The following is a 27,423-nucleotide window of genomic DNA, read 5'->3' on the forward strand; positions in this document are numbered from 1 at the left end:
TACTGGGCACTTGATTAGACTCCGAGTCCCCATACGTATATTCAGCATCTCCTCATCACAGCCCCATGAAGCAAGCACTATTTGTGTCCTGTTTACAGACAAAGAATCAGAAGCGTGGAGAGACTAAGGACTGGTGCAGTTACACAGCTAGCAAATTCTGAACCAGGAAGCAGTATTGATGATGGTTTTTAAAGATCAGCAGGGCCGTAGGGCAAAAAGGTGGATGGTGGGAGGGAAGAAGGGCAGCAAGGAAGACTTGAAATAATCCAGGTAGAAGGGGGTAGTCCTTAGAAGGGGTCAGGACCTGGGTGAGGCAGGTGGAGTGTTGGCCTCGGATGCAGAACTTAATAGGACAGCTCCAAGACTCAGATATTAAGAAAATATTTCAATAAAATATCCTGAAAATCAAGATGATGGAAAAATTCCATTATGAACAAAATATCAAAGTTTTAATTAAAGACAAGACGGGTGCTCCTGATTTTTCCTTTGTTTTAGGCTCAGTATGGCAGTGTGGGGCACCAGTCCGGACTAGGGAGACAGGCAGGACAGGGGTGGGGATGGGGTGGGCGGGCTTGAGCATCTCTCCTGCCGCTATCTCTTACAATCATTCCTCTGGACAGCAGATAGCCAGCATCTGTGTTCCTGGTACCAGGTTGGGGTCTTGTCCAGGTCCTTCATGTCCTAAACAAAGACTTGTGCAGGACATCGAAAGTAGCAGCAGGATCAATGATTTATTTGAAAGACAAAAAGACCAAATACACGCCATACATGGCAGGGGGAGGGTCAGATCTGCATAGTCGATGACACTGTCATGGGGTTGGGGTGGGACCCACAGTAGAAGACCCTGGCACATGCTAGGGACTTACAGTGCATAAGCTGCGTTTCCCGCTTAGCTTTTCCCACTGTTTCTAGGCCTGGACATCTTAGTCTGGGCTAATGTTTAACTGAAAAGTTTCCCTAGTCCCAGAAAGCGTACTCCAAGGCGGGCTGCCCGCCTTTCTCTCTCCAGCCTTTTGCTTAGCTATCTTGCCTCACTTTTCCAAAGAACCTGGAGCCCATTCTGGCCGAACAGGTTTCATTTGTTGAAACAGTTGCTCTTTGCACCCGAGAGCGGAATTTATTCCTTCCGCTCTTCTGAGAAAAGTTTTCGGGTGTAAGTTCAGAGAATGAATGGAAAGCAGCCGACGCAAAACAGAAGGTAAAGAAATGGCCAGGGATGGTGTGAGCACGGGTTCAGGTACCAAGGAGCAGGTAAGCAGCGGATGTTGGAGGGCAGACCCGGCTGCCTGTTTGGACACCGCCGCCAGGCGGAGCATTTGGTCACTTGAGAAACTGCTCAGGAGGCGTTATTCTGTGGGTCTTGCTCTGTCTCCCGGGACGTCTGTCCTGAGGGCCGCACAGCCCGAGCCGGTCTGCAGGTTGACTGTGGTCTTCCAGGTGGAGACTGTCAGATCGCGTAGGGCGGAGCAGGGGAGCAAAGGCCGCGGGGCGTGGAGAAAGTGGGCGGAGTTAGAGCCGAAACGGGGAGGTGGGGGCCTGTCTGAAGAGGCGTGGTTAAATCTACTGGGCGTGGCATACCGAGCAGGGCGTGGCCTGGGCGTGGCAGCGCGCGGGTCGAGAAGATGGCGCTCTGTCTGCTGCGGAGGGCGGCTCTCGGAGTGGCAGTGGCGCGGCCGAGGCTGTGAGTGCGGGTCCCCAGTCTCCGCCGCCGGCCCGGCTCGCGAGGGCCGGCTCCGGAGCGCTCGCGGGAACTCCCGCGGGGAATGGTGTGCGCCTTCGATGCGCGGGCTCGACCTCAGTCAAGGTCGTCGTCGGCGGGCCGAGCGCAGACCCGGGCAATGGGCGCAGACGGACGCTGGAGTCCGCTCCCGGGAGGGGGCGCCTCCCCTGACGCTCGCGCGCCTAGCACAGCGGTTCCCAGACGTCTGGTCTCAGGACCCTCTTAAGTGCCTAGAAATTACCGAGGGTCCCAAAGAGCTTTGCCTATACAATATCTTCCTTTTTGTGATATCAGGAATTAAAACAAATTTAACACAAATGACTTGGTTTTTATTTTATTTTATTTTTGGTACTGGGGATGGAACACAGGGCGCTCTACCTGAGCTACATCCACAGCCTCGTTAATTTTTTGTTTTGAAAGACGGTCTTGCTAAATTTCCAAGCTGGGATTGAACTTGCAATCCTCCTGCCTCTACCTACCAAGTAGCTGGGATGACAAGCATGTGGCACCGTCCCTGGCTGACACAAATGAAATGTTTTAACGAAGAAACCTATTTTAAATTTCTATTTCTTTTTCCTTTTGCTTTGTGCATGCTGGGCAAGTGTGTTCTATTTGCCACACCACACTGAGTTACATCCCCAGCCTTTAAAGAAAAATTGAGAAGAGTAGTGTTTTTTTTTTAAGGCTTTATATTTTTGAAACTTTTTGACTTAATAAGAGTCAACCACAGTCTCACATCCAATGCTTTGGAGGAAATATTTGAAAGAAATTCTGGTTTGGCAGATGCAAAAACTGAAAAAGGAGGACAAACCAGACCTTCAGCAAAGCTCTGGGGGAGACCCAGGTGTCTTTGGACCACACTTTGAGAACCGCTGTTCTAGCACTTGCCTGTTCCGTAATGTCAGGCACAGACATGATCTCATTTGGTTTCCCTGAGCGCCATGTAAAGAAGTTCGGGTTAGCTTTATAAGGAGAAAAAAATGAGGAAACTGAGTCTCTCAAAGCCCTATAACCAGCAGTGGCAGTGTTTGGTTTGGAAACCGAAGTTGTGGTTCCTTGTCTGTAACTTTCTACATCTCCTTGCCCTGTCCCACATCCCATGGCAGGCCCACCTTGTCCCATGCTTCTCACCTTTGCTTCCCCTCTCCCCATCCATGCCTGGCTCAGGGCAGCACCCCTGGAACGGAGCAGCCACTGGGGAGGTGAACCCAGGCCCTCCAGATTCCACTTCTGAGCCATGAAGGGGCAGCCTATGTGCCCTGCTCAGTGGTCCCCACTTCCTTTTTTTGTATTTTGAGACAGGGTCTTGTTATGTAATTGAAGCTGTCCTTGAGCTCACTGTGTAGCCCAGGCTGGCCTCAAACTCATGACAATCCTGTCTCAGCCTCCTGGGTGCTGGGGGTTGCCATTTCTGACCTAGTTGGGGCTGCATGACCAGTGCTCTGCAGCTCCCGAGCACCTTGGCACCTTCTCCGCCCACCTCCTCACTCCCCACCAAACCCCTGGACACAGAGCCTCACCAGGGGCCACATAAATGGGCCCTGGCATCTTCCGAACACACCAGGATGGGAGAAGTTAAGGAACTGAGTGTCAGTTGCTTAATGGTGGCTTAATTTCTCTATCCGATGGGTTACCCTTCAGCTCAGGCCATGGCAGCTCGCTGTGGCTTTTGCCTTCTGTTTCTAGAGTGGCAGCACCATTCCTGCACAGGGAAGGGTCATTTTCCACCCGTGCTGAATTTATACAAATCATCCTGCTCTCAGGAAGGGGAGCATAACTTCTCCCCGACAGAGCCAAGACATAGGTGTGTGACTGCTAACCTGCATATGTATACACATCTATGACTATTTCTACACAGAGCCATCTGTGAGCATGTTGAGCTACACATGTGTTCTTAATGTCTCCCATCTAATCCGTCACCACGTGGACCATTTTAGCCGCCTTCCTGTGCTGGTTTATAAATCGCCACTCCATCCGCCATCCTTTACTCAATGCAAGTGTAGGGATGTCAGAATTGCTAAGCTGCACCCCATGGGAGAAGAGTTTAGCCTCTAGAGTACAGTGCTCATCTGCAGTTGCTTCCCTGTGGTCCAGTAGGTTCCACTCATTTCCAGAGTTACTTAGTTCAGCACCTTTTCCTGCCTGTCTCCTCCAGGGAGTGTGATCCATGTGTCTGTAATAGTTACATGTTCTTGTCACAGTCTGCATTCTTCTCCAGAATCTCTCTACCTCCTCGATATTTTTTAATATCAAATATTGAGGTTCATTCCTTGTGCTGTGAAGTTCTATGGGTTTTGATAAATACATAATGTCATGTGTCTACCACACCTTATTACATACCATACAGGATCACTTTTCCTCCCTAAAAAGTCCAGTGTCCTTCACCTACTCACTCATCCCCTCCCCCAGACTCCTGGCACTGGTAGGTCTGCATCTTGCCTTTCCCAGAATGTCATATAATTGGAATCATGCATTATGTAGTCTTTTTAGACTTTCACTTGAAAGTTCTTTCACTTGAAAATATGCATATACCTTCTTTTGTATCATCCAGGCATGGTGGCACATGTCTGTAATCCCAGCACTTTGGGAGGCTGAGGCAGGAGGATCACAGATTTGAGCCTGGCCGGAGCAATTTAGTGACTTAGGGAGACCCTGTTTCACAATAATATAAAAAAGAAAAGGGCTTGGAATTTAGATCAGTGTGAGGGCCTTTGGTCCACTCCCTGGTATACACACACATACACACCATGCTTTTTGTGGTGTGATAACTCATTTCTTTTTATTGCTGAGTAGTATTTCATTCTATAAATGTACTATGGCTTGTTTATCCATTCACATTTTTCTTTGTTTTCTTTTCGGTGGTGGCAGGTATCCAGCCCAGGGCCTTGTGCTCACCAGGCAAGCGCTCCACCATCCCCAGACCTCCATTCACCTATTGAGGGACATTTTGGCTGCTTCCAAGTTTTTGTTGATTATGACTAAAGTTGATATTTATAATCTATGTATCTGTCTATATAAAACTACAGGTTTTTGTGTGGACATACATTTTCAGATCCATTGGGTAAATTCCTGGGAGTATGATCCACAAATTGTTTGGTGAGATTATGTTTCATTTAATAAGAAACTACCAAACTCTTCCCAGTGGCTGAGCCATTTTACATGTCTGCCATCAATGCATGATCATTGCTGTTGCTCCTTATCTTCACCAGCACTTACACTGTGGGTTTTTAAAGTAAAATTTTAGCCATTCTAGTAGGCATGTCGTGGTATCTTGTTTTAATTTGTTAATCTGTTTAACCTGAATGGTGTTGAGTATCTTTGCGTGTGCTTTTTTGCCGTCTGTATGTATTCTTGGTGAGAGCTGGGCAGACCTTCTGCCCGTCTCTTAGTTGGATGTGTGCCATTGTGATATAAGAAACACAAGCTTGCCGGGGATTTAGCTCAGTGGTTCTGCCGCCTGCTTTGCAAGCTCAAGGACCCGAGTTCGATCCCGGTACCAAAAAAAAAAAAAAGAAAGAAATACAAGCTTGGTCTGTCTCCCTGTTTCCTGCCATGGCCCCCTAAAACCCTTGAGTTCTCAAGGTGATGTGTCTTTTGTTCGCTAATGAGGTTCCTGGTGTTTAGGGCCCTGTTGAGCTTTAGGACGGAGGCTTTCAACAGAAAGACCAGGAAACCTGTTTCCCTCAGTTCTGTGAGCAGCTCTAGCAAATTAATTGAACCTTACGAGGGGTTTTATTTTTATTTTTATTTTTTATTTTTTGGGAAGCCCCCGACTGAAGGCCAATAGGCCAGAACACAACTACAAAACCTGGGGCTTAGTTTGCTTGGGAAGTGAGGTAGCCTGGGCCTGAACCCTTCACTCAGTGCGCGCGCGCGCGTGTGTGTGTGTGTGTGTGTGTGTGTGGAGAGAGAGAGAGAGAGAGAGAGAGAGATGCTGTCCAGGTGGATCGTGTCAGAATTGCCGGAACTCTGGGATGCCCCGTCGCTTAGAGTGTGGAGAAACCCCTTCCCTTCTGGTCAAGAAGTGTTCTGTGCTGTATTGTACGTGAGGTAGGAAAACACTGTGGCCTTTCCTGTCTCATAGGTTGTTGTTTGTTTTCTTATTGTTGAGTTTTAAATGCTGCTGGTATATATTAAGCCTTTATCAGATTTATGTTTTGGAGATATTTTCTCCAGGTCTGTGTGGTTTTTTTTTGGTACCAGGGATCGAGCTCGGGTCCTTGTGCTTGCAGAGCAGGCGGTGGAACTACTGAGCTAAATCCCCGGCCCTTCTGTGTTTTGACTTTGCGTTCTCTTTATAGTGTTTTTCACAGAGCAGAAGCTTTTTGAGGTTCTTTTTTTGGGTACCGGGAATCAAACTCAGGATCTTATGCTTGTCAGGCTGCCACGGTGCCACTGAGCTAAATCCCCAGCCCACACAGCAGAATTTTTTAATTTTGTGAAGTCCAGCTTATCAGTTTTGCTTTTTTTGGTACCAGGGATCGAACTTGGGACCTTGCGCTTGCTCGGCAGGCGCCAGAACTGGTGAGCTAAATCCCCGGCCCCTGTTTTGTCTTTTGTGACTCATGTAATTTACATTTTATCTAAAAATTTATTGCTAAACAGAAAGTCATAGATTTTTTTCTTGTGTTTTCTTGTAGAAGTTACTTTTTTTTGTATCAGTGTGTTTATTTTATTTTATTTACTTTTTCTTTTTTTTGGTTTATTGAGACAGAGTCTGTTGTAGTTCAGGTTGGCCTTGAACTCACTATGTAGCCCAGGTAGGCCTTGAACTTGTGACCCTCCTACCTCAGCCTCCAGAGTGCTGGGATTACATGTGTGCACCACAACATCTAGCAGTGCATGTTTTTAATATAGAAAAGTGATGTTTGTTTTTGGGAACTGATACATATGTATAACATATCTCGATCAGTCTTGTAGAAGTTGTACAATATAGTGTTTTGTACTTGCTCTGTGATTCATTTGGAAGGACTTGTGTGAGGTGTAAGGTTTATGTCTACTTTAACATACATTTATTTGTCCTGGGAATTAAACCCAGAGCCCCATGGGTGCTAGGCAAGTGCTGTGCTTCCAAGCCAGGCATGGTGGCCCAAGGCTGTAATCTCAGTACTCACCAGCCTAGGGCTGGGGATTTAGCTCAGTGGCCCCACGCCTACATTTGTCGCTGGTACCAAAAACAAAAAAAAAGACCAGCCTAAACTATATAGCAAAACCCTGACTAAAAAAAAAATTAAATTTAAGACAAGATCTCAGTGGCCGGGGATTTAGCTCAGTGGTTTCGCCACCTGCTGTGCAAGCACAAAGACCTGAGTTTGATCCCCACCCAGTACCAAAAAAAAAAAAAAAAAAAAAAACAGGATCTCAGTACATTGTCCAGGCTGGGTTTGAACTTCTGAATAGCTGGGATTGTAGGAATGTGCTACTGCACAAAACTGATTTGACTTTTTCCACATCGATATCCAGTTGTTCCAGCCAATTTGGGTTTTTTTTAAATTTAATTTTATTGGTACATTTTAGGTATACAATATAATGACATTCATCATTGGAAATTTGCACCTTTACATAATCTATCTTGGTTCTTATTTTTTTCCCCATTTCCCTGCCCTCCCTTCAACCCCTCCATTCCTCCCTATTTACAAAGACTTTGTTTCCATTTTTTCATTTTCTTGTATTAATTCCATTCCTTTCTTTCCTTTCTTCTACCCCTCCTACTTCCCCTTCCCCTTTGCCCCTTTTCTTCCTATTTCACATTATCTATTATACTGTTAGTCTTTATTTACACTTTCAGTTTCTCACACCAGAGAAGCTATTCGGTATTTACACATGTGTGTCCTGTGTATTTCACTTAAGAGTATCGTCTCAATGTGCATCCATTTAGCTATAAATATCTCTTAATTTCTCATTTTTTATGGCTGAGTAGTACTCCATTTTATTTTTAAAAACCCACATTTTTATCCAGTCTCCAGTTGATGGGCATTTGGGCTGCTTCCAAGTTTTAGCTATTACAAACTGTGCTGCTATGAACATGGGTGCACATATATCACTGTGGTATGATTCTTTTAATTCTTTCGGGAAGATGCCCAGCAGGGGAATAGCAGGGTCAAATGGGACTTCCAGTCCTAGTTCTTTGAGGTATCTCCATACTGATTTCCACAGTGGTTGCAGCAGTCTACACTCCCACCAGCAGTGGAGCAGGGTTCCTCTTTCCCCACAGCCCCACCAGCATTTGCTATTGGTTGATTTCTTGATAGCAGCCATTCTTTCTGGGGTGAGGTGGAATCTCAGTGTTGTTTTCATTTGCATCTCTCGAATGACCAGTGATGTTGAACATTTTGTCATGTGTTTATTTGCTATTTCTTCTTTTTTCTTTCTTTTTTTTTTTTTTTTGGTACAGGGGATCGAACTCGGGTCCTTGAGCTTGTGCAGCAGGCGGCAAAACCACTGAGCTAAATTCTCCAGCCCTATTTCTTCTTTTTGTCTGAGAAATGTCTGTTCATTTCAGATGCCCATTTTTAGATTGGGTCTTTAAATTTGGGAGGTCTGATTTTTTTAAGTTCTTTATAGATTGGAGATAGTAGATGTTTGCTGAGGAACAGCAGGTGAAAATTTTTTCCCACATTGTGGGTTGTCTCTTCACACTGTTGGTGCTTTCTCTTGCTGTGCAGAAGCTTTTTAGTAAGAAGAGATCCCACTTGTTGATTGTTTGTGCTAGTTCATGGGCAACTGAGATTTTGTTTATAAAATCTTTTCCTACACCAATGTCTTCAAGACTTCTACCCAACCTCTGTTCCAGCCGGTTCAGAGTTTCTGTTTTAATATTTAGATTTTAATCCATTTTGATTTTAGTTTAGTGCATGGTGAGAGATATAGGTCTAGTTTTAATCTTTGGCAAGCTGAAACCCAATTTTTCCAGCATCATTTATTAAAGAGGCTATCTTTCCTCCAGTGAGGGTGTTTGGCTCCTCTGTCAAAGATGAGGTGGCTGAGTGTGTCTGGAGTTGTTTCTGCATCTTCTAATCTGATCCACTGGTCCTCAGGTCTGTTTCTTTGCCAGTACCATGCTATTTTTATCACAATAGCTTTGTAATATAGTTTCAAGTTGGAGGTTATAATACCCCCTGCCATGTCTCTGTTACCTAGAATTGCTTTTGCTATTCTGGGTCTCTTCTTGTTCCAAATGAATTTTTGGATTGTTTTCTCAAGGTCCATGAAGTATGCTGCTGGGATTTCAATTGGGATTGCATTGAATCTATATAGCAATTTTGGAAGTATGGCCATTTTCACTGTGTTGATCCTTCTTGCCCAGGAGCAGGGGATGTCTTTCCATTTTCTGATATCATCTACAATCTCTCTTTTCAGAGTGCTATAGTTTTCAGAGAAGAGGTCTTTGATTTCTTTTGTTAGGTTGATTCCTAGGTATTTCAGTTTTTTGGATGCTATTGTGAAAGGAATTGTTTGCCCTATTTCTCTCTCAGTGAGTCTTTTGTCCATGTATAGGAAAGCTATTGATTTTTGTGTGTTGACCTTGTATCCAGCTACTTTACTGAATTTGGTTTATTATGTCTAGAAGACTTTTGGTGGAGTTCTTGGGGTGTTCTGTATAGATTATCATGTCATCTGCAAATAATGACAATTTGACTTCTTCATTTCCTATCTTTATTCCTTTTATTTCTTTCTCATGTCTAATTGCCGTGGCTAATGTTTCCAAAACTATATTGAACAGGAGTGGTGAGTGGATATCCTTGTCTTGTTCCTGATATTAGTGTGAAGGATTTCAGTTTTTGAACATTTAGTATGATATTGGCTGTTGGTTTTTCATAGATGGCTTTTATTAGATTGAGGTAGAGACCATCTATTCCAGTTTTTTGTAGAGTTTTTATCATAAATGCGTGTTGGACTTTTCATATGCTTTTTCTGCATCTATTGAGATGATCCTATGGTTTTTGTCCTTGGCTGTATTGATATAGTGTATTACACTGATTGATTTGCGTGTGTTGAACCATCCCTGCATCCCTGGGATGAATCCCACTTGATCAGGGTGTATGATCTTCTTGATGATCTTCTGCATTCTATTTGCCAGTATCTTATTAAGGATTTTTGCGTCTATGTTCATTAGTGAGATTGGCCTGTAGTTCTCTTTTTCAGTTGGGTCTTTCTCTGCTTTGGGGATCAAGGTGATGCTTGCTTCCAGGAATGAATTTGGGAGTATTGCTTCCCTTTCAATTTGACTGAAGAGTTTAAACAGTAGTGGCAGTAGTTCCACTCTACATGTCTTGTAGAATTCAGCAGTGAAGCCATCAGGACCTGGGCTTTTCTTAGTTGGTAAATTTTTAATTACGTTTTCAATTTCATTGATTGATACTGGATTGTTTAGAATTTTGAGGTCTTCTTTGTTCAACTTTGGTAATTCATACCAAAGGAATGAATTCATAAAGGAATTCATATGCAGATTCATAAAGGAATCTGCCCTTTTCTTCTGTGTTTTCCATTTTATTGGCGTATAGGTTCTCAAAGTAGGTATTGAGGGAATCCGCCTGCCGGGTGGGCAGGTGAGGGCAGATGGAGGGAGGGAACAGGCAGGAAGGCTCGGCTCTGAATCGTCGTCCATGCCAGAGGAGAAGCACATGGCTGGCTGCGCAAGGGGCGACCGAGCAGGGCCACAGCTCGTTGAGGGCCGAGGCGAGCCAGGCCTGCTCCCCGTGCCCCACGCCGTGCGAGGCTGGAGGATGACCTCTGCGGGGTCCAGATTTATGAAAATATGCATCACTTTAATACTGTCTTGGAATTCATGAGAGGGAAGCATAGGTCAAAGGTGTTTGAAGAAAATTGGAAGTGCACTTTAATAGCCACATCTCCAGGGAATCAGGAGAAAGCAGTGGGAGGTGGAGTCATTGTCAAGTGATTTCATCCTCAACAAGAAAATTTCATTGAGTAAAGTCATTTGAATTAGTGGAGCAACAGTTATTCAAGGTGGCAGTGTACGGAATATTAAAATTGAACAATGACGCAGCTCTGTATTTACATCAGATTATTGGGACCCTATCTGTTCATCGTTACACACATCCAAGGGCAAAATCTAGACAGCATGCTCCATGGTACTGGGGTGAAATCAGACTGACCCGAAAAAGGCAGAGAACGGAATGACCTTAGCACCAGAGGACACCTTGCCTTTTTTAAAGTGCTATTGCTTGGGACACTGCCCGGATGATGCTGTTCATAACACGTGCATAACTAATGGACATTGCTTTGCCATCATAGAAGAATATGACCAAGGAGAAACCACATTAGCTTCAGGGTGTGTGAAATATGAAGGATCTGATTTTCAGTTCAAGGATTCTCCAAAAGCCTGGCCTCGCCTGACAGTAGAGTGTTGTCGGACCAATCTGTGTAACCAGTATTTGCAGCCTACACTGCCTGCTGTCGTTATGGGTCCATTTTTTGACGGCAGCATTTGATGGCTGGTTGTGCTTATTTCCATGGCAGTCTGCATCTTCTCCAGCTGTTTTTGTTACAAACACTATTGCAGGAGCATCTCAAACAGACATCGCTACAATCGTGATTTGAAACAGGACGAAGGGCTTATTCCAGTGGGAGAGTCACTGAAACATCTTATTGGCCAGTCGAAGAGCTCTGGGAGTGGGTCTGGACTTCCCTTACTGGTTCAATAAACTATTGCCAAACAGATTCAGATGGTCCGGCAGGTTGGAGAAGGCCAGTATGGAGAAGTGTGGATGGGTAAATGGCTCAGAGAAAAGGTGACAGTCAAAGTGTTTTTTACCACTGAAGAAGCAAGCTTGTTCCAAGAAACGGAGATCTACCAGACAGTGCCGATGCGCCCTGAGCATGTACTTGGGTTCAGAGCTCCAGACATTAAAGGCATGGGTTCCTGGACACAGCTCTACCTGACCACTGATTACCACAGAAATGGGTCTCTCTATGACTTCCTGAAGTGCGCTACACGACACACCAGAGCCCTGCTCCAGTTGGCTTATCCTGTGGCCTGTGGTCTGTGCCACCACCACACAGAGATTTACGGTACCCAAGGGAAGCCTGCAATTGCACATCGAGACCTCAAGAGCAAGAACATCCTCATTAAGAAAAATGGAAGTTTCTGTATTTCTGACCTGGGCCTTGCTGTTAAATTCAACAGTGACACAAATGAAGTCGATGTGCCCTTGAATACCAGGGTGGGCACCAAGTGCTACCTGGCTCCAGAGGTACTGCACAAGAGCCTGAACAAAAACCACTTCCAGCCCTACATCATGGCCGACATCTACAGCTTCGCCCTGATCATCTGGGCGATGGCGCACCACTGCGTCACGGGATGCATTGTGGAGGAGTACCAGCTGCCGTACTACAACATGGTCCCCAGCAGCCCATCCTACGAGGACATGCAGAAGGTTGTGTTGTCAAACGCCTGCGACCACTGGTGTCCAACCGCTGGAACAGCGACGAGTGTCTGCACGCGGGCCTGAAGCTCATGTCTGAGTGCTGGGCCCGCAACCCAGCCTCCATGCTGACTGTGCTGAGGATCAAGAAGACACTTGCCAAGATGGTGGAGTCCCAGGATGTAAAGATCTGACACCTGCACAGGCAGGAGGGGCCTGACTGTCCCCAGGGTGCTGCTGCACACCTGTGTGTGGCCCCTCCTCCCTCACCTTCACAGGCTGCTGACATTGCCCTGCCGTGCCCTGCCATGCTCTGCAGGGCACCACTGGGGCTCGGGACCCTGCGTTCTTCCCACACAGACAGCTGTATTCTAAATGTGGTTTTTGATGCCTTTTTAATTGAGTTTTTATGAGCTGCATCAAGACTGCAATCTTGATTCTTTTTTTGTGTGTGTGTGTGGTACCGGGTATCGAACTCGGGTCCTTGCGCTTGCGCAGCAGGCAGTGAAACCACTGAGCTAAATCCCTGGCCCCCAACCCTGATTCTTAAGTCTCCAGTTGAACTCTGTGTATTGAATAGCCTATTCCTGAGTGGTGCTTTCTGTGAAAGCCATAAGAGGCTAACTGAGCAGCTGAGATGGAGAAACCCACTTTTGCCTTCAACCTGGGAAATGCAATCTGTTTGTAGTCTGCCTGTTTTAAAGCAGCCTCTAGATGATGATGGGCTCCTTGGGGTGCCGCTCAGCTGACGGCAGTGTGTCCTGCCCTTCTGGATACTGGTGTGTGCGCGCATGTGCCAAGATCCCTCTGCTGCCCGTGGAATTAGAAGAAAATGATTTATGAGTGCACAGGAAGAGGCAGGTGGCTACTGGTTCTGTGCTTTAAAAATGCAATATGTGACCAAGATTTGCCAATTTGTAATAGCGATTTGTCTTGCAAGTGAGGTAGCTTCCCCAGCAACTTTGTTTTTAACATAATAGTTGCTGTAAAGGCCAAAAGAAGTTTAAAGTGTCTGTAAATTTAAACTGTTTTTTTTTCTGCTGCCATCCTTTTTCATTTTTTTATAATTATTTTGTCATGAAAAGGATCCTATCCAAAGTTGGAGCTTCCAATGCCACGAACCATGTTGATAAAGCAACCATGTCTTAAGCAAGTCAATTACTGCATCTGGTAACGCTGGAAGTGCCTAAATCATCTTCTGCATCCTTTACTCACAGTAACTTTTATTTATTTATATTTATTTATTTATTTGGTACTGGGGATTGAACTTGGGTCCTTGCACTTGCATAGCAGGCAGCAAAACCACTGAGCTAAATCCCCGGCCCTACTCACAGTAACTTTTAAAAGGGAAGTTATTTATGTTGTGTGTGTAATGTGCTTTACTCGCAAACCCCCTCCTCTCCAGCTGAGTTTATGTATGTACATACATTCACGCTACAGTGGCCACCTTGTGGAGCCTCACATCCTGTCCTCGGGGTCAGGTTGGTGTAGGTCAAACACATACGAACTTTCAGAGAAACGAGCAACTTCAGGCAAAGACTTCATTGGGTAATATCATCTCAGTGGTCCTTTGCTAAAGGATTCTATAATCAGATTCATGTGTCAGCTGATATAAATTGATCTATACTCTTAATATGTTCTAAACATCTAAATCATTTGAGACGTTTTGAGGTTTTGTTTCTGGTCCCTAACTAGTAAAGATGAAGAGTCGGGCAGGTGTGCAGTACTCCTGTCTGTCATGTAGCTGTTATTCAGGAAAATGATACCAGTTTTATATACAGCACAGGCCTTGTTATCTGAGCAATACTGAGTCCCCTAAACTTACTGTGCTTTGAAATGCTTGTCTCTTATTCCCCACAATCAACTCATGAGAGCATCAAGTGAGACTGTCCTTTGAATGTAACAGGAAATAAGGGTGATTGTATCACAACATGGCCAAAAAGGTTTGAGTTCAACTGGGGAAATCAGAGCATCCATCTATCCATCACTAAAATCTGGACTGTCATTTAAGGCCAAAACTTAAGACATTGTCCTTATGCCAGATTTAACAAAGTTGAAACTTGCCTTAATCATGTGTTTAATAAGTTTCATTTAACATAAAGTTTTAAGTGTTCACCAAATAAATCTGCCCATTGATAGTATCCACTAATGTGCTCCCAGAATGTGGCTCCCTCTCCCTGTGGAGAAGCACAGACACTGTAATCACAATCACTGTGTGATTTGAGAATACTTACAAGATCTGATTTACTTCAAGTTAACTTTGATTCATTTTTCCCTTGGTAAACTTTGTCTTGAAAGTCATTTATCACGTAAAGAAAATACGTAAAGAAATGTCAGTTTACCCTTAGAAATAGTGAGCTGGTATGTGGAGGCAAAAGAGATGACAGAGACAATATAAATCACTAACATGAGTTTTTAAAATTGACTTGGCCTAGTAAATGACATCAAGAATTAACCTTAGAAGTTTGGTTAATGGAAGCATTTTCTGTATAACATGTTCTTTACAAAGCAAACGCTGCCATATTTATAATTTTTAGATTTTAATCTGAAAATGTTGCATGAAACTTAATGCCCTCTTAAATTTAAAGTTCATCCAGTAAGTGAAATATTCAAAGTCCAACAAGAGGACATATTCTGTTTATCGTAGTTAATAATTTATAAAACCCTGGAAGCCATTATTTGATCCTACTTAGAATTTTAGTATTTTAACAATTTGTGGCTTCAGTCATTCATTTAAATAATTAAAACATATACACAAACTAGAATATCTCACAGACTACCTGAATATAAGCAGCAAAAATTAATGGTCAAAGAAAATTCTCGTGAATTTTTAATTTTTATTCATTATTTATTTTTTGGTACCGGGGATTGAACTTGGGACCTTGTGGCTGCGAGTTGGGCGGCAGAACCACTGAGCTAAATCTCCAGCCCCCCACTCTTAACAAATACACAGTACCTTTTTTTTCAGGTTCAATTTTTCTGGTTAGAACAAAAAACCCAGTTTTTAAAGAAGCATACATCTCTGAGTTGGCCTGAGATAAATCTGATAGTGAAGAGTTTATCTCAGGACTGCTTTTATAAATTTAGAACACATTTCTTTCCATATATGTTGTTTTGGAGCATTTCTAAATATGCAAAACAACTTCAATCACAGAAAATTGATTTATCAAAAGATGGTTGCAGCCTCGTTCTGTTGGAAAGTGGTAATATTCCAGTTGCCTGGTGTCAGATGCCACCACAGCAGGCAGCAGTTCGTCTTTCTACCCTAGTGCTGTGAGGAGAGTCATGGTGGGAACTGCAAAGAGGACGTACATATCACGAGAACCAGATTAAGGTAGGTGGGGTGCTCCACGCCTGTGATCCCAGCACTCAGGAGGCTGAGGCAGGAGGATCGTTGAGAGTTCAAGACCAGCCTGGGCTACATAGCGAGACCTTGTCTCAAAAACCAAAAGAAAAAAAGAACCAGATTAAGTGTACGGGAAGCAGCAAGTAGACCCTCCTGTCAGGGCTGCCCGTGAAAAGCGTGAATACGGCATTTACAGAAGGTGAACCATGTCACATTAATGCCAGCTGTGCTCTGTCCTCTGCTTCATGGAATTATTTAAGCTCTTTTAGTGACCTTTATCCTTTCCCACTGAAAACTAAGATGTAGTATATGTTGCATAAAATGAAAATATCAATAGAGCTAATTAGGGAAACTGTACATAGGCATTGAAAAGGGTAAAAAGCAATTTTATTATGCAATTGTAAAACACCAAAAGTCCAGATCTTTGATACGTAACACACTAAATGTATTTTGTACAGCATCTGCTTTAAAGGGTGCCTTATTCAGTTTACCATTAACTGCTTTATTCTATATACAGATTATGTCCAGTGTATCATTTTTAAAAGTAAATAACCTTATTTTAGCAAAGTAGGTATTGATGATCCTCTGGATTTCTACTGGGTCCGTTGTAATTTCATCCTTTTCATCCCTAATTGCATGGATTTGGGCCTTTTCTTTCCTTTCCTGATAAGGTTTTGCTAAAGGTTTGTCAATTTTGTTTATTCTTTCAAAGAACCAACTCTTGGCTTCATTGATTTTTGTATCATTCTCTTAGTCTCCATTGCATTGATTTCTGCTCTGATCTGTATAATTTCCTCCCTTGCATGAGCTTTGGGATTGTCCTGCTCTTCTTTTTCCAGTAGCTTGAGGTTCAGGATCAGGTTAATTGGGCTCGCTGTTTTCCTAATGTGAGTATTCGCTGCTATGAATTTCCCTCATAAGATTGCTTTCATTGTGTCCCATAGATTCCAGTATATTGTATTGTCATTGTCATTTAATTGAAGGAACTGTCTGATTTCTTCTTTAATTTCCTCTGTGACCCATTGGTTTTCAGAAGTATGTTGTTCAATTTCCATGTATTTATGAAATTTTTGTGGTTTCTTTAGCTATTGATCTCCAGTCTCATCGGACTATGGTCTGATAATATGCAGGGGATAATGTCAGTTCCTTTGCACTTACTTAAATATGTTCTGTGAGCGAGTATGTAATCTGTTTTGGAGAACAACCCATGTGCAGCTGAAAGGAATGTGTATTCTGATTTTGTGAGGTAGAACACTCTGTAAACGTCTGTTAAGTTCATTTGTTCAAGAATTTGATTGAGTTCTAGTATTTCGTTGCTTATTTTTTGTCTAGTTGATCTATCTATTTGTGACAGTGGGGTATTGAGGTCCCCCGCTACTACTGTATTAGTGCTTATTTGATTTTTCATGTCTGTTAGTATTTGTTTTATATAGTTGGGCGCACTAGTGTTTGGTGCATATACATTTATTTATTTATTTATTTATTTAGGTACCAGGGATTGAACTTGGGTCCTTGTGCTTGGTGCATATATATTTATGATTGTCGTCTCTTCCTCTTGGATTGTTCCCTTTACAAGGATGTAGTGTCTTTCTTTGTCTGTCTTATTCAGTGTTGGTTTGAAATCCACTTGATCTGCAAAGAGGATAGCTACTCCTGTTTTTTTTCACAATGTTGTAATACAATGTAATCCTTACATCGTAATACAAATACTACATTTCTGTATGTATGCCTTTTGATACCATTGTACAACATTCTTTTATGTAAATTGCTTTTTAAATCAGTTGAGTAAAAGAGAAGAAATACACATTTACACTGTCTTTGATACTTACATAAGTGGCTTTACCATTGCTTATGTGTGTGAATATAAACTGGGGTCATGTGCTTTGAGTCTAAAGATCTTTTTTCTTCAAATTTTGTTTACTGAGAATTCTTGGTTGGCAGTATGTGTACACTTTGAATATATTCTTACTGTCTTCTTGCCTCCATTATTTCTGGTAAGTCACCTGTTAATCTTATTACAGTTACATGTAAGTGATCACCCATTTTTCTGTTTCTCTTTTAAGAGTTTGTCTTTGGCTTTTGTCAGTTTTCTTATGGCACATGCAGCTCTTGCTGAGTTTACTCTCCTTGGAATTTGTTGAGTTTCCTGGACGTGTGTAGCAGATCTGAGATGCTCCCCTGCTCCCTCTTCTCTCCCCGGGGCTCTCTTGTGTGTGAGTTGCTGCACAGAGGTGGGTGCTGCTACTGTCTCGAAAGTTTGGGACTCTGGGCTCGCCTCTGTTTATTCGCCTCTCTGACAGGATGGCGTCTCACAGGTCTCTGAGAATCTCTGTGATTGCTGAATCTCACAGGCCTCTCAGAGGCGTGGTTCATTTTCCTCCCTACCCCTCAGGCTGTATCATCGCACTTGACCTGTCTTTAAGTGTGCTGGTTCCTCCCTCTGCTAGCTCAGGTCATTTCCATTTTGGTTATTGTACTTTCCAATTCAGAATTTCTACTTGGTTCCTTTCTATAATTTCTATCTCTATTGATACTCTCTGTTTACTGAGATATAATTCTCATGCTTCATTTCTTAATAAGTGGTTTCTTTTGATATAGGTATTTAAAAAAAATTTTTTTAAAACAAGATCTTGCTAAGTAATTCAGGCTGGCCTTGAACTATATAGCTCAGTTTGGCCTCAAACTCATGGCATTCCTCATACCTCAGCCTCCAAAGTGTGTGGGATTATAGATGTGTGTCACCAGGCCCGGCCCAATTTTGAATGTATTTTATTTTATTCATTTATTTTTTTGTTACTGGGGATTGAACTCAGGACCTCAGGCTTTTGAGGCAGGTGCCGGAACCCCTGAGCTAAATCCTCGGCCCATTGAATGTATTTTAAATTACTAGCATAAGTAGTAAATCCAGCTTCTGGGCCTGCTCAGGGACAATTTGTATTGACTGCTTTTTTCCCCCTCTGTATGTGGACCATACTTTCTTGTTGCTTTGGATGTCCTGCAAATATTTATTGAAAACTAAATCTTTAAATAACATAATGTGATGCTGGGCATGGTGGCACAAGCCTATTATCCCAGCACTTGGGAGTCTGAGGCAGAAGGATTGCCTGGAGTTCAAGGCCAACCTGGGCTGCATAGTGAGTTCAAGGCCAGCCTGAACTACATAGTGAGAGCCTGTCTCAAAAAAACAAATAATGATAATTCAGCAACAACAATGTAATATTTCTTTCTTTCTTTTTTTTTTTTGTACTGGGGATCAAACTCAGGACCTTGTGCTTGCAAGGCAGGCTCAGTGCCACTAAGCTAAGTCCCCGGCCTGAACAACAACATAATGTGACAACTTTGGCAATCAGATTCTCCTTTCCTTTTCCTTTTATTGTTGTTGCCCTCTGTTGTTATTTACTTAGTGAATTTAATGAGCTAATTCTGCATTGTATTCTTCGTCATGTATGAACACTGAAGTCTCTGCTTCTTTGTTTAGTTGTTACATACAGACTTCCTCGGATGCTCGGATCTGTGATCTCCCAACCTTGCTGAGGGGCTCTGTGCTGGGGGTGTCTCTGACATTCAACCTGCAGCCTGCGGTTCTGCCTTTGCTGTCACTCTCTGCTTGCATGGAGACTAAAGGTGAAACACGAAGACATGAGAGCACAAGGCCTTTGCATGTTTCTCTGGCACTTGTGCCCGGCATCCAGATTCCCAGGAACATCTCTTCTCTGGCTTTTCCCTTTAAGCTGTTTGGTAGCTGGTTTTTGGCCCAGCTATCATCCTCCTGCTCAAGTAGCTGTCTGTTACTACAGTCATTGCTTCTGATCTTTTGGACAGATGACCTCAGGGAAAGCACTGGCCTGGGTCAGGTCAGAGTCTCGAAGTGGAGTCTTCCAGGGGGAATGGGGTAGTGCCGACCTGGGCCAGGTTTGTAAGGACTCAGTCCTGTTCTTCCTCTTCCACCGGCCCAGGCTGCGGGCTTCCTCTGTGACTGTGGGCTGCTGGTCCTCAGGGTTACCACGGAGCTAGGGAAGGGGTAGGGTGAGCTAGAACCCTGCAGAATTGCTGTTCTGAGATTCATCCACTTTTCTCAAATAAGTGCTCCCAAGTTTGCTGTGGGCCTTTTGTTAATTTTCAGAGTTCTGGAAAGATTGATTCTGACAATTTATGCTGCTATGCTCATTGCCCTACAGAGGATGAGATTTTTGAAATTCTTATATGTGAAGTTTGTTGAAGTCATCCTGGCTTAGGGTTTTAAGAATGGATTTAAGTGTTTTTTTTTTTTGGTACCAGGGATCCAACTTGGGACCTTGCGCTTGCGAGGCAGGCACCGGAACTGCTGAGCTAAATCCCTGGCCCTGGATTTAAGTTTTTGAAAACAGAAGACTTCTTTCCTCTCCCTCTCTCTTCCACTCTCTCCATCTTTTTCTCCTCAGCAGTACTGTAGATTGAACCTAGGATCTTCACACTGAGTGAGCTTTATCTCCCGCCCTTTTTATTATTGATTGATTGATTGAGACAAGGTCTTTCATGCAGTTCAGGTTGGCCTTGAACTCACAGTGATCCTCCTGCTTCAGCCTCCTAAATGCTGGCATTATAGGTAAGAATTGGCTTTAGCTGCCTCTAGAAAGTCTCATATTTACTGTCTCTTTTCACTGCTCATCCTGATAGTGTACATTCTAAAGTAAGCAGCAGTGGACTGTAAAGGAGGCTGGGTGTGTGGCTGGGTGGCAGAGCATCTGCCCGCATGTTCCAGGCCCTGGGGAAAAGCACAAGGAAAAGGGCTTGGTGACTGTGTTTGGAGCAGCTGGAAGGAGTGTGTGGGAAGGCGCTTCCTACTCTGTGTGGCCCCGGAGAAAGGAACAGGGGGCAGACAGCATCAAGCCACCCACCCAAAGTGGGGGTCATGGCAGTGGCGTTACCAATGGACCTTTTTGTAGAGTTGGTCTCAGCTCTGCAGCTTTCTGAGAAGTCCACTGTCTTAGAGGCAGGGGTACAGAGGCCTAGGAAATTAAAAGTGATTATTTTGACAAGAATGGACCGAGAATAAGAGTGATTGGGTGTTGTCATCTGAACTGGTATTCAAAGGTCAGGGTGAAGTGTCAGATGCTGTACGATGTTTGTTGCAGTGTTGGAAGTTGACTTAAGTCACCCAAGTGCATCTGAGGAGCTGGAGGGGGTTGCTGTATGCACATTTGGGTTGTGGGACAAAAAGTGACTTTAGTCCAGGGAAGTGGGCGACCAGCCCTGTAGTCTGCCAGGGCTGTCCCAGGTTGAGTGCAGAAATAGGTGGGGAAGGGACAGACGGTACACAGGGCAGGACCCAGGGCCCAGGAGGGGAGTGTGTGAGAGAAGACAGGTGATTGTATGGGATAGATGAGAGGGGCAAGCATTAGAGCTCAGTCAGGTGCCGTGATGCAGGCCTGTAATCCCAGCCCCGAGGGAGACTGAGACAGGAGGGCTGCAAGTTCAGGTCCTGCCTGGGCAGCTAGCTAAGTGAGACCTTATCCCCTAAAAAACAAGGGCCAGAGATGGAGCTTAGTGATAGATTGCCCCTGGGTTCACTCCCAAATACCTCAGAAAATGACAGAAAAAGTGTGTGTGAGCCTGGCAGAAGACGTGACAGATGCCATCAAGGTGGTGTCTGTGGAGAAGCTGGTGGCACCGGCATGAGCAGTTCCTGAGTAGCGTTTTCTCCAGGGAGCCAGGGAGGCCTGTCCCAGCCCAGGTCTGCCCGATGTCGCATCTGTGCAGGGCCTCTGCTCAGTCTTCTTAGCCCCCGCTGGAGTCGCAGGGAAGCGGCTTTAGGAGGACCAGGAGGAGAAAGCTGGGCTCCTCGGGGAGCTAGAGGCAAGGGCGAGTTTTTTAAAGCTGTGTAGCGTTGTTCATTGTAAAACCAATATGCCTTCCTGTGCCTGAATACAACTGTAGCCGTGTTCTGCTGTTACACATCGCTCGTGATCACAACAGGTTTAGAATTTTACTAGGCAGTAAAGAAAATACTGAGGAAATGGCATTTGTGTTTTCATATCAGTCACTTGGGTATGAATTTAATCCACTGTAACACAAATGGGTTTCATTTATTTCACGTGGTTACTCGCCTGTTTTACGGCTTGTTGCTGTGGTTCTGCTGTTTGCCCAGACCTTGTTGTTGGAAATTGAATCCCAGTGCAACTATGCCCAGAGTGGGACCTGGAAGCAGGAATTAGGTCTTGCAGCTCTGCACGATGCTGAGTGTGGGGTCGCAGGAGTGGTCGTTACCTCGGGAGCCTGAGTCCTGGAAGAGTTTGGACCTTAGGTGCTGTCTTCCTTCCACCGTGGGGTGATGCAGCAAGAAGGCTCTCTCTAGGTGCTGGCACCTTGATCCTGGACTTTTAGCCTCAAGAACCATGAGAAGTAAATATCTTTTCTTTTAAATTACCTGGTCTGGTAGCCTGCTGTGGTGCCACAGGCCTGTAATCCAACCTCTCTGGGAGGCTGAGACAGGAAGATTGCAAGTTTGAGCCCAGCCTGAACTACATAGTTCCTGAGGGAGACCCTGTCTCAAAATAAAAACATAAAAAATATAAGAATGGGCTGGGCTTGTATCTCAGTGTGAAGACCCTGGATTCAATCTCCAGTCCTGAAAAACAATTATCTAGTCTATTATAGCAACACAAAATTGACCAAGACAATTAGGTAACTCACTTGGATGATTCAGATAATGAACGGGGCCCAGAACTGAGCTTCATTCCTTGCTTTCTCTGTCTTTTGTTTTTTCTCCACTATGCACGAGTTTAGAAGGGCCTTTCCCTGAGCTGCTGGAAGCTCATTCTGTTTCCGTGTTGGGTGTCGGTGCACATCAGAGCCGGCTTGAGCATGTGTGTATCCGAGTATGTGCAGCCACGCTGCCCAGCTGGTCTTGGAAAACGTGGCGCGGCCACCCCCTCTCCAGGTCTCTGGATCCCCTTGCTCCTGTCCGCAGAGGGCCACTCTGTGTGAGCCTGCTGGTCTGACAGAGTGGCACCAGTGCTGCATGATGCTTCTGTCCCCTCTGCTGTGTCCCTGTCAGGCTCCTCTGTCCCTCACATGGGAAAGCAACCGCACACTGTCTTGCAGGCTGTGCAGCTGGCAGTGCCAGGCTCAGAAACAGCCCTGTCCCTTGGCTGTTGGCTGTTGGGCGCCACCTCTTCCAGTCTGGGCTGGCACCATGACCCGGCCTGGGGGCACTGCTGGGAGCTGTGTTGCTACAAAAACTGCCCTCTCCCTCCGTGCTCTTCTGATCACCTGTGACCATGTGACCACGCCTTTCTCTTGGCTGGGCTTTGGATCAACAGAGGTGCCCAGTAGAATGAAGGAGGGACAGTCAGCCTCTAACTGGGTGTGGTGGTACTCACCTATAATCCCAGCACTCCGGAGGCTGAGGCAGGAGGATCACCTGAGTTCGAGGTAGGTCTAGGCTACATAGTGAGTTCAAGGTTAGCCTGGAATACATAGCAAGACCCTGTCTCAGAAGGAAAAAAAAAGTCAGTCTCATTGAGAAAGTAAGTATTCTATTTTAAATGAAAGCTCGACCTGAGCGAGTCTACCATAACTATTTCCCCTCACTGTGTTCTCGCTGAGAAGGGAGAATAACTATAGTATTCTGCAAGTATTTGTGGGATGCTATCCAGATATTAGTTTTCAGAACCCCCAAGTCCCGAACGTTTTAAAAGAAAGACTTTCTCCTTTATTGCCCTACTTGCCACCTCCTGGTAAAACAAGGGCCACAGTTTAGGGGAAGACTGTGTTCATATTCATGGTTTAATTTGCAGTTCTACATTGCTGAAGACTGCATTTCCCCCTATAAGCGTTTCTCTGTGGAGATTATTAAAGTCTGTATGGTCCTTAAACGTCATTGTACAAATGCTGTGTACCGCTTTGGTGTGGGAGGTGGTGCAGGCTTCTGTGAAAGCCCTTACACTTGACTTTCCTTCTTATTTAATCTCAGCCTTCTTTGTGAGAAGAAAGATATGCCTATATTATTTTTTGGCCAGAAACAAAAATTTAGGGGGACAAAACCCGCAAACTTCCATGCCAAATGCAGTTTGACCCCGAGGCACTCGGGGGCGCTGCAGCAACGGGAGATGAACACCCCACCCCCACCCCCCGTGGCTGGCAGGCTGCCCCTTAAGGAACGGCCGCCGCTTTGGGGAAAGATAGGGTTGGGTTTCCTGTTCATTTTTAAGACAAACAAAAGACACATGGACGGCAGAGGAAACACTGCTCCACTGCCCTATAAATGGTCCCTTTCAAAGTTTACGAGAAACCTAAGAAGTAGCTCAGCCTGCAGCCCCTGAGCACCTCTCCCATCCCCAGCCTGGGGCTGTGTCCCTTCCGTCTCAGCTCAGATGTCGCCAGTCAGAGTGGCTTCGCTGACCACCCTGTGCAACACAGCACCCCCTCCCGGCCCCGCCCACGGGTTCCCGTGGGCCATGTTCCCCAGACATACTGTGTTATGCGTCGTCTGCCTGTGCCCCGCCCCACTCTCCAAGCACTCCTGACACGGGGGCGGGGCGTGGCGTGCTCATTCATTGCTGTTCTACACCCCACAGCTGCAGCAGTCCGCATTCCATTGTCTGGAAGGGACTTAGTAAGAGGACCTTGGAGAATTCTGTAATATAAAATAATGGCTTTTTGAGCTGTGAGTTGTTTTGGTCCGTTCGAGCTCAATTTGAGCGGAGATTGGAGATAATAAAAGCTCCGTCTTCCCCACAGGTATAGGTACAGTCTACACTCAGTTGGGTTTGGGGCTTTTTGGTGCTCACCGCCAAGGCACGCCTGGCCCTGCACCCGGCTGGCTTGATCGTCCTCGCCTTCCATTGTAGGACGTCCCTTTGGTCACACACTGCTGCTCCTCTCCCGTTGGGCCCCTTGGATCTCTCAGGGCGCCGTGCCTGTGTCTCTCACCCCCACCCTGCTCGCTCTGCACCCTGTGTCCATCAGTCAGATGCTCGCTGCTCCTCGCACTCAGCCCCTCTCTCTCTGTCCTGTTCCTGCTCTTCCTCATCTTCAACTCTGCCTCCTGGAAGCCTCTCTTCCTGGATCTCTCGGATGGCAGCCATGTGTGTCGTCCCCCCGGGGCCCTGCCCTCCTCCGATGGCTCCCGCCTCCCTTCCCTTGTGGGGGCCTCTAGGCTCAGGGCTCCCTGTCTCTGGCCTCATCCCCCTTTCTCCTCATGGCTGTCAGCTGCCAGGCTGTGGACGGGTGGTGCTCTGGACCCAGCTGCAGGCCTCACACAAACTGGACAAGCGCCAGTTCCCAGCCAGCGTCACTCCTTTTTTTCGACCGGGAAGTATTCCACTGTATGGATATATATTTTGTTGGCCATTCATAAACCGATGGACACTTGATTTATTTCCATCTTTGGGCAGTTGCGAATAGTGCTGTTCTGAGCGTTCATGCACAAGTATTTGAGCACCTGTCTTGAGTTTGTGTGTGTATTTAGGAGTGGAACTGCTGGCTCACATGTTGATTCTGTTTCACTTTTTGTTTTCCACTGGACCAGGAATGCACAAGGGTTCCAATTTTCCCACATCCTCACAGTACTTGGTTTTTCTGTTATTTTTGTTACAACCCTTCTCGCAGGTGCGACGCCATGCTCACCATGGGTCCCTCCGAGCCACTGAAGTGAACGGATGGCTCCTCTCCTGCTCCGCTCGGCACCCTTCCTGTTGCCCTCAGGACGACCCTGCCCGCGTCTTGGTGCGGACTCATCCCCGCCTCCCGCCCCTCACTTTCCCGCTCCCCACACAGACCCCGCTTGCCCAGCCCCAGGGCCTTCTCCTGTCTCCCCAGCCAGGCCACAGCCTCCGAGGCCCGGGCTTCAAGCCCAGAGCCATGTGGAACTGAATGCAGAGATGGCACACTGAGCACTGCCTCAGAACACCACCGAACCTTGGCTGCTGGAGACCCCGCCTCCCCCAAGGAGCACCCCATCTTACTGCATTTGCGGTTTGCCCCCTAAATGTGCCCGCACGCTGCAGGTGCTGGTGACAGTGCCCTTGAATGAAAATCTATTCCCTTGGTCGCAGGAAGCCGACTCCACTGCTAATTACCATTGCGCATGAATGGGCAGAGAGGCAGCCTTCTTCCGCGTGCGTGTGGGAGTGTGTGTTTTCCCAGATTACAGATTTGTCCAAACATTCTTGGTAATTTAAGATGTCAAATCTGAAGGTTCTTTCTTGGCTTCAGTTTTTGGATACATCCCAGGGCTGTTTTCAAGTGTTCTGTGAAGTTTCCCAAAGTACTGTCTCTGCTGGTCCCCATTGTTGGTTTCCGAGGTTGGATTGTAGGTAGGGGGGTCCTGAATGTCTGCATGTGGCATTACCCCCACCCTGGGGGACTTGGGGTGGCCTAAAGCTCCTCCCTGCATGCTGTCTCAGGTTCCTCACCTGGAACACACTTCTTTTCCCTAACTCAGCTGAGTCAGCATGCAGAAGATATATTTTTAAAAATCAGGGCTTGTGCTGGGATGTTGCTCGGTGGTGGAGCACTCGTGTAGCACACACGAAGCCCTAGGTTCCACCCTCCGAGAAAGAAAGCACATGGCCCCCCAGCTTGGGAGGAACCAGAGCAGCGTCCACTTTCATCCTGAAATTGTCCTAGGCCTTAATTAATTTCTTTTTCCTTATCCCAGCCCTGCCCCAAACCCCTGGTGATTACTGGAACCGGGTTAAAAGAAGCACATGCACTGCCTCGCCAACAGCGTGCTTGCAGTCCGTGATGATTACATTCCATGTGGGGAGTCGGCTCTCCACACAACACATCTTCATTCCTTCTTACAACCCTCCCTCCCTCATCTCTTGGTCCCTTTCCCATGTGCAGAAGTTCTATCTCCCTGTTTCCTCTTGTCTATTTTTATTTTGTTCTTTAATTTATTTACACTTTGGGTTTCTTATATTTAAAAAACCATGTGATATTTAAGCTTGTGTGTCTGATTTATTTCACTTAACATTATGGTCTCAAGATGCATCAATTTCCCTACAGATAATTCAAGTTTATCCTTCTTTATGGCAGAGTAGTACTCCACTGTGTATAAAACCCCACATTTTCTTTATCCATTTGTCTGCTGATGGGCATACGACTGAGCTGCTGTGAGTTGTGCAGCTGTAAACATGGGTGTGGGGGTATGGCTATACTGTGATGCCTTAAACTCCTTCCAGCCCATGCTTTGAATTAGGGTGCTGCTATTGAAGATCTGCTCTGGCAGATCCTTACTCCCGGGCAGCTTGGGCCAGAGCCCTATTGGGTTGTTTTTTTGTTTTTTTTTTGTACCAGGGATCGAACTTGGGTCCTTGCGCTTGCGCAGCAGGCGGCGAAACCACTAAGCTAAATCCCCGGCCCATCCTGTTGGGTTTTGACAAGGGTTGGGCTGTAAGCCCCTTGAGGACAGGCGAGGCTTGGTGTTTCCACCTCTGTCTTTGGCCCCTGGGCTAACAGGCTGGTCTTGGAGCCCGGCTCTGGTTGTGGGGGCCGAGAAGCATCAGAGACCAGCAGTGCCCAGCAGGGCCGAGCAGTCTGTGGGCTCCACGAGCATGATGTGTTCAGTGAGGACCTGGATCAGCCAACAGGATGATGTGGGAAGATGCAGGCAGGGCTGTCGACACAGGTGCATTTCATTAATTAGTGCACTGTTGAGGGAATTCGCACAAATGTTAATATTTCCAGGATTGTTGTTAATGAGGGATAAGGAACTCGGCTTTTTATCCTCACAGCCATATGGTTTACTGCTTGATGTGGTTTTCTTATTATAATGTTTTTAAACTTGGTTTTTATTTTAGTAAGACAAAACTGTTTTCTTGCAGGAGTCATTGTTGATTTTATTGTGCAGGAAAATGGGAAAAGAGAACACTTCAGAGAACGGTATGTTGTCAAAAAAGTGCTAGACCCTGTGGCCCATATCATTATTCAGATGTGAGTTTATCCATTCTTCTGAAAAGAATGGGGACGGGGACCCAGCTCGG

At 45.6% G+C, this 27,423-nt stretch overlaps 1 protein-coding gene and 1 pseudogene across 6 annotated transcripts in view; both read left to right on the forward strand.

Moving 5' to 3' along the window:
• The first annotated feature begins 1,549 nt into the window (after window positions 1-1,549).
• Window positions 1,550-27,423, forward strand: part of Clybl (citramalyl-CoA lyase) — a 225,499-nt gene continuing 199,625 nt past the window's right edge. For 3 of the 5 annotated variants that reach the window (XM_087193076.1, XM_087193077.1, XM_087193078.1), the window contains exon 1: window positions 27,198-27,322. In XM_087193076.1, coding sequence (XP_087049202.1) covers window positions 27,213-27,322 — 110 coding nt within the window. In that variant the 5' untranslated portion in view covers window positions 27,198-27,212. Of the gene's footprint in view, window positions 1,682-27,197; window positions 27,323-27,423 lie in introns of those variants that run through there. The other 2 variants (XM_004858621.3, XM_004858622.4) reach the window with 1 other exon arrangement.
• On the forward strand, window positions 1,688-27,197 carry LOC147823454 (bone morphogenetic protein receptor type-1A pseudogene; annotated as a pseudogene). Its single transcript, XR_015443768.1, has one exon. The product of XR_015443768.1 is annotated as a bone morphogenetic protein receptor type-1A pseudogene (transcript).

This window comes from Heterocephalus glaber, unplaced genomic scaffold (assembly GCF_053883595.1).
Source record: "Heterocephalus glaber isolate CG9 unplaced genomic scaffold, H.glaber_assembly_v1.0 deba00001579, whole genome shotgun sequence".
NCBI classification, from domain to species: Eukaryota; Metazoa; Chordata; class Mammalia; order Rodentia; family Bathyergidae; genus Heterocephalus; species Heterocephalus glaber.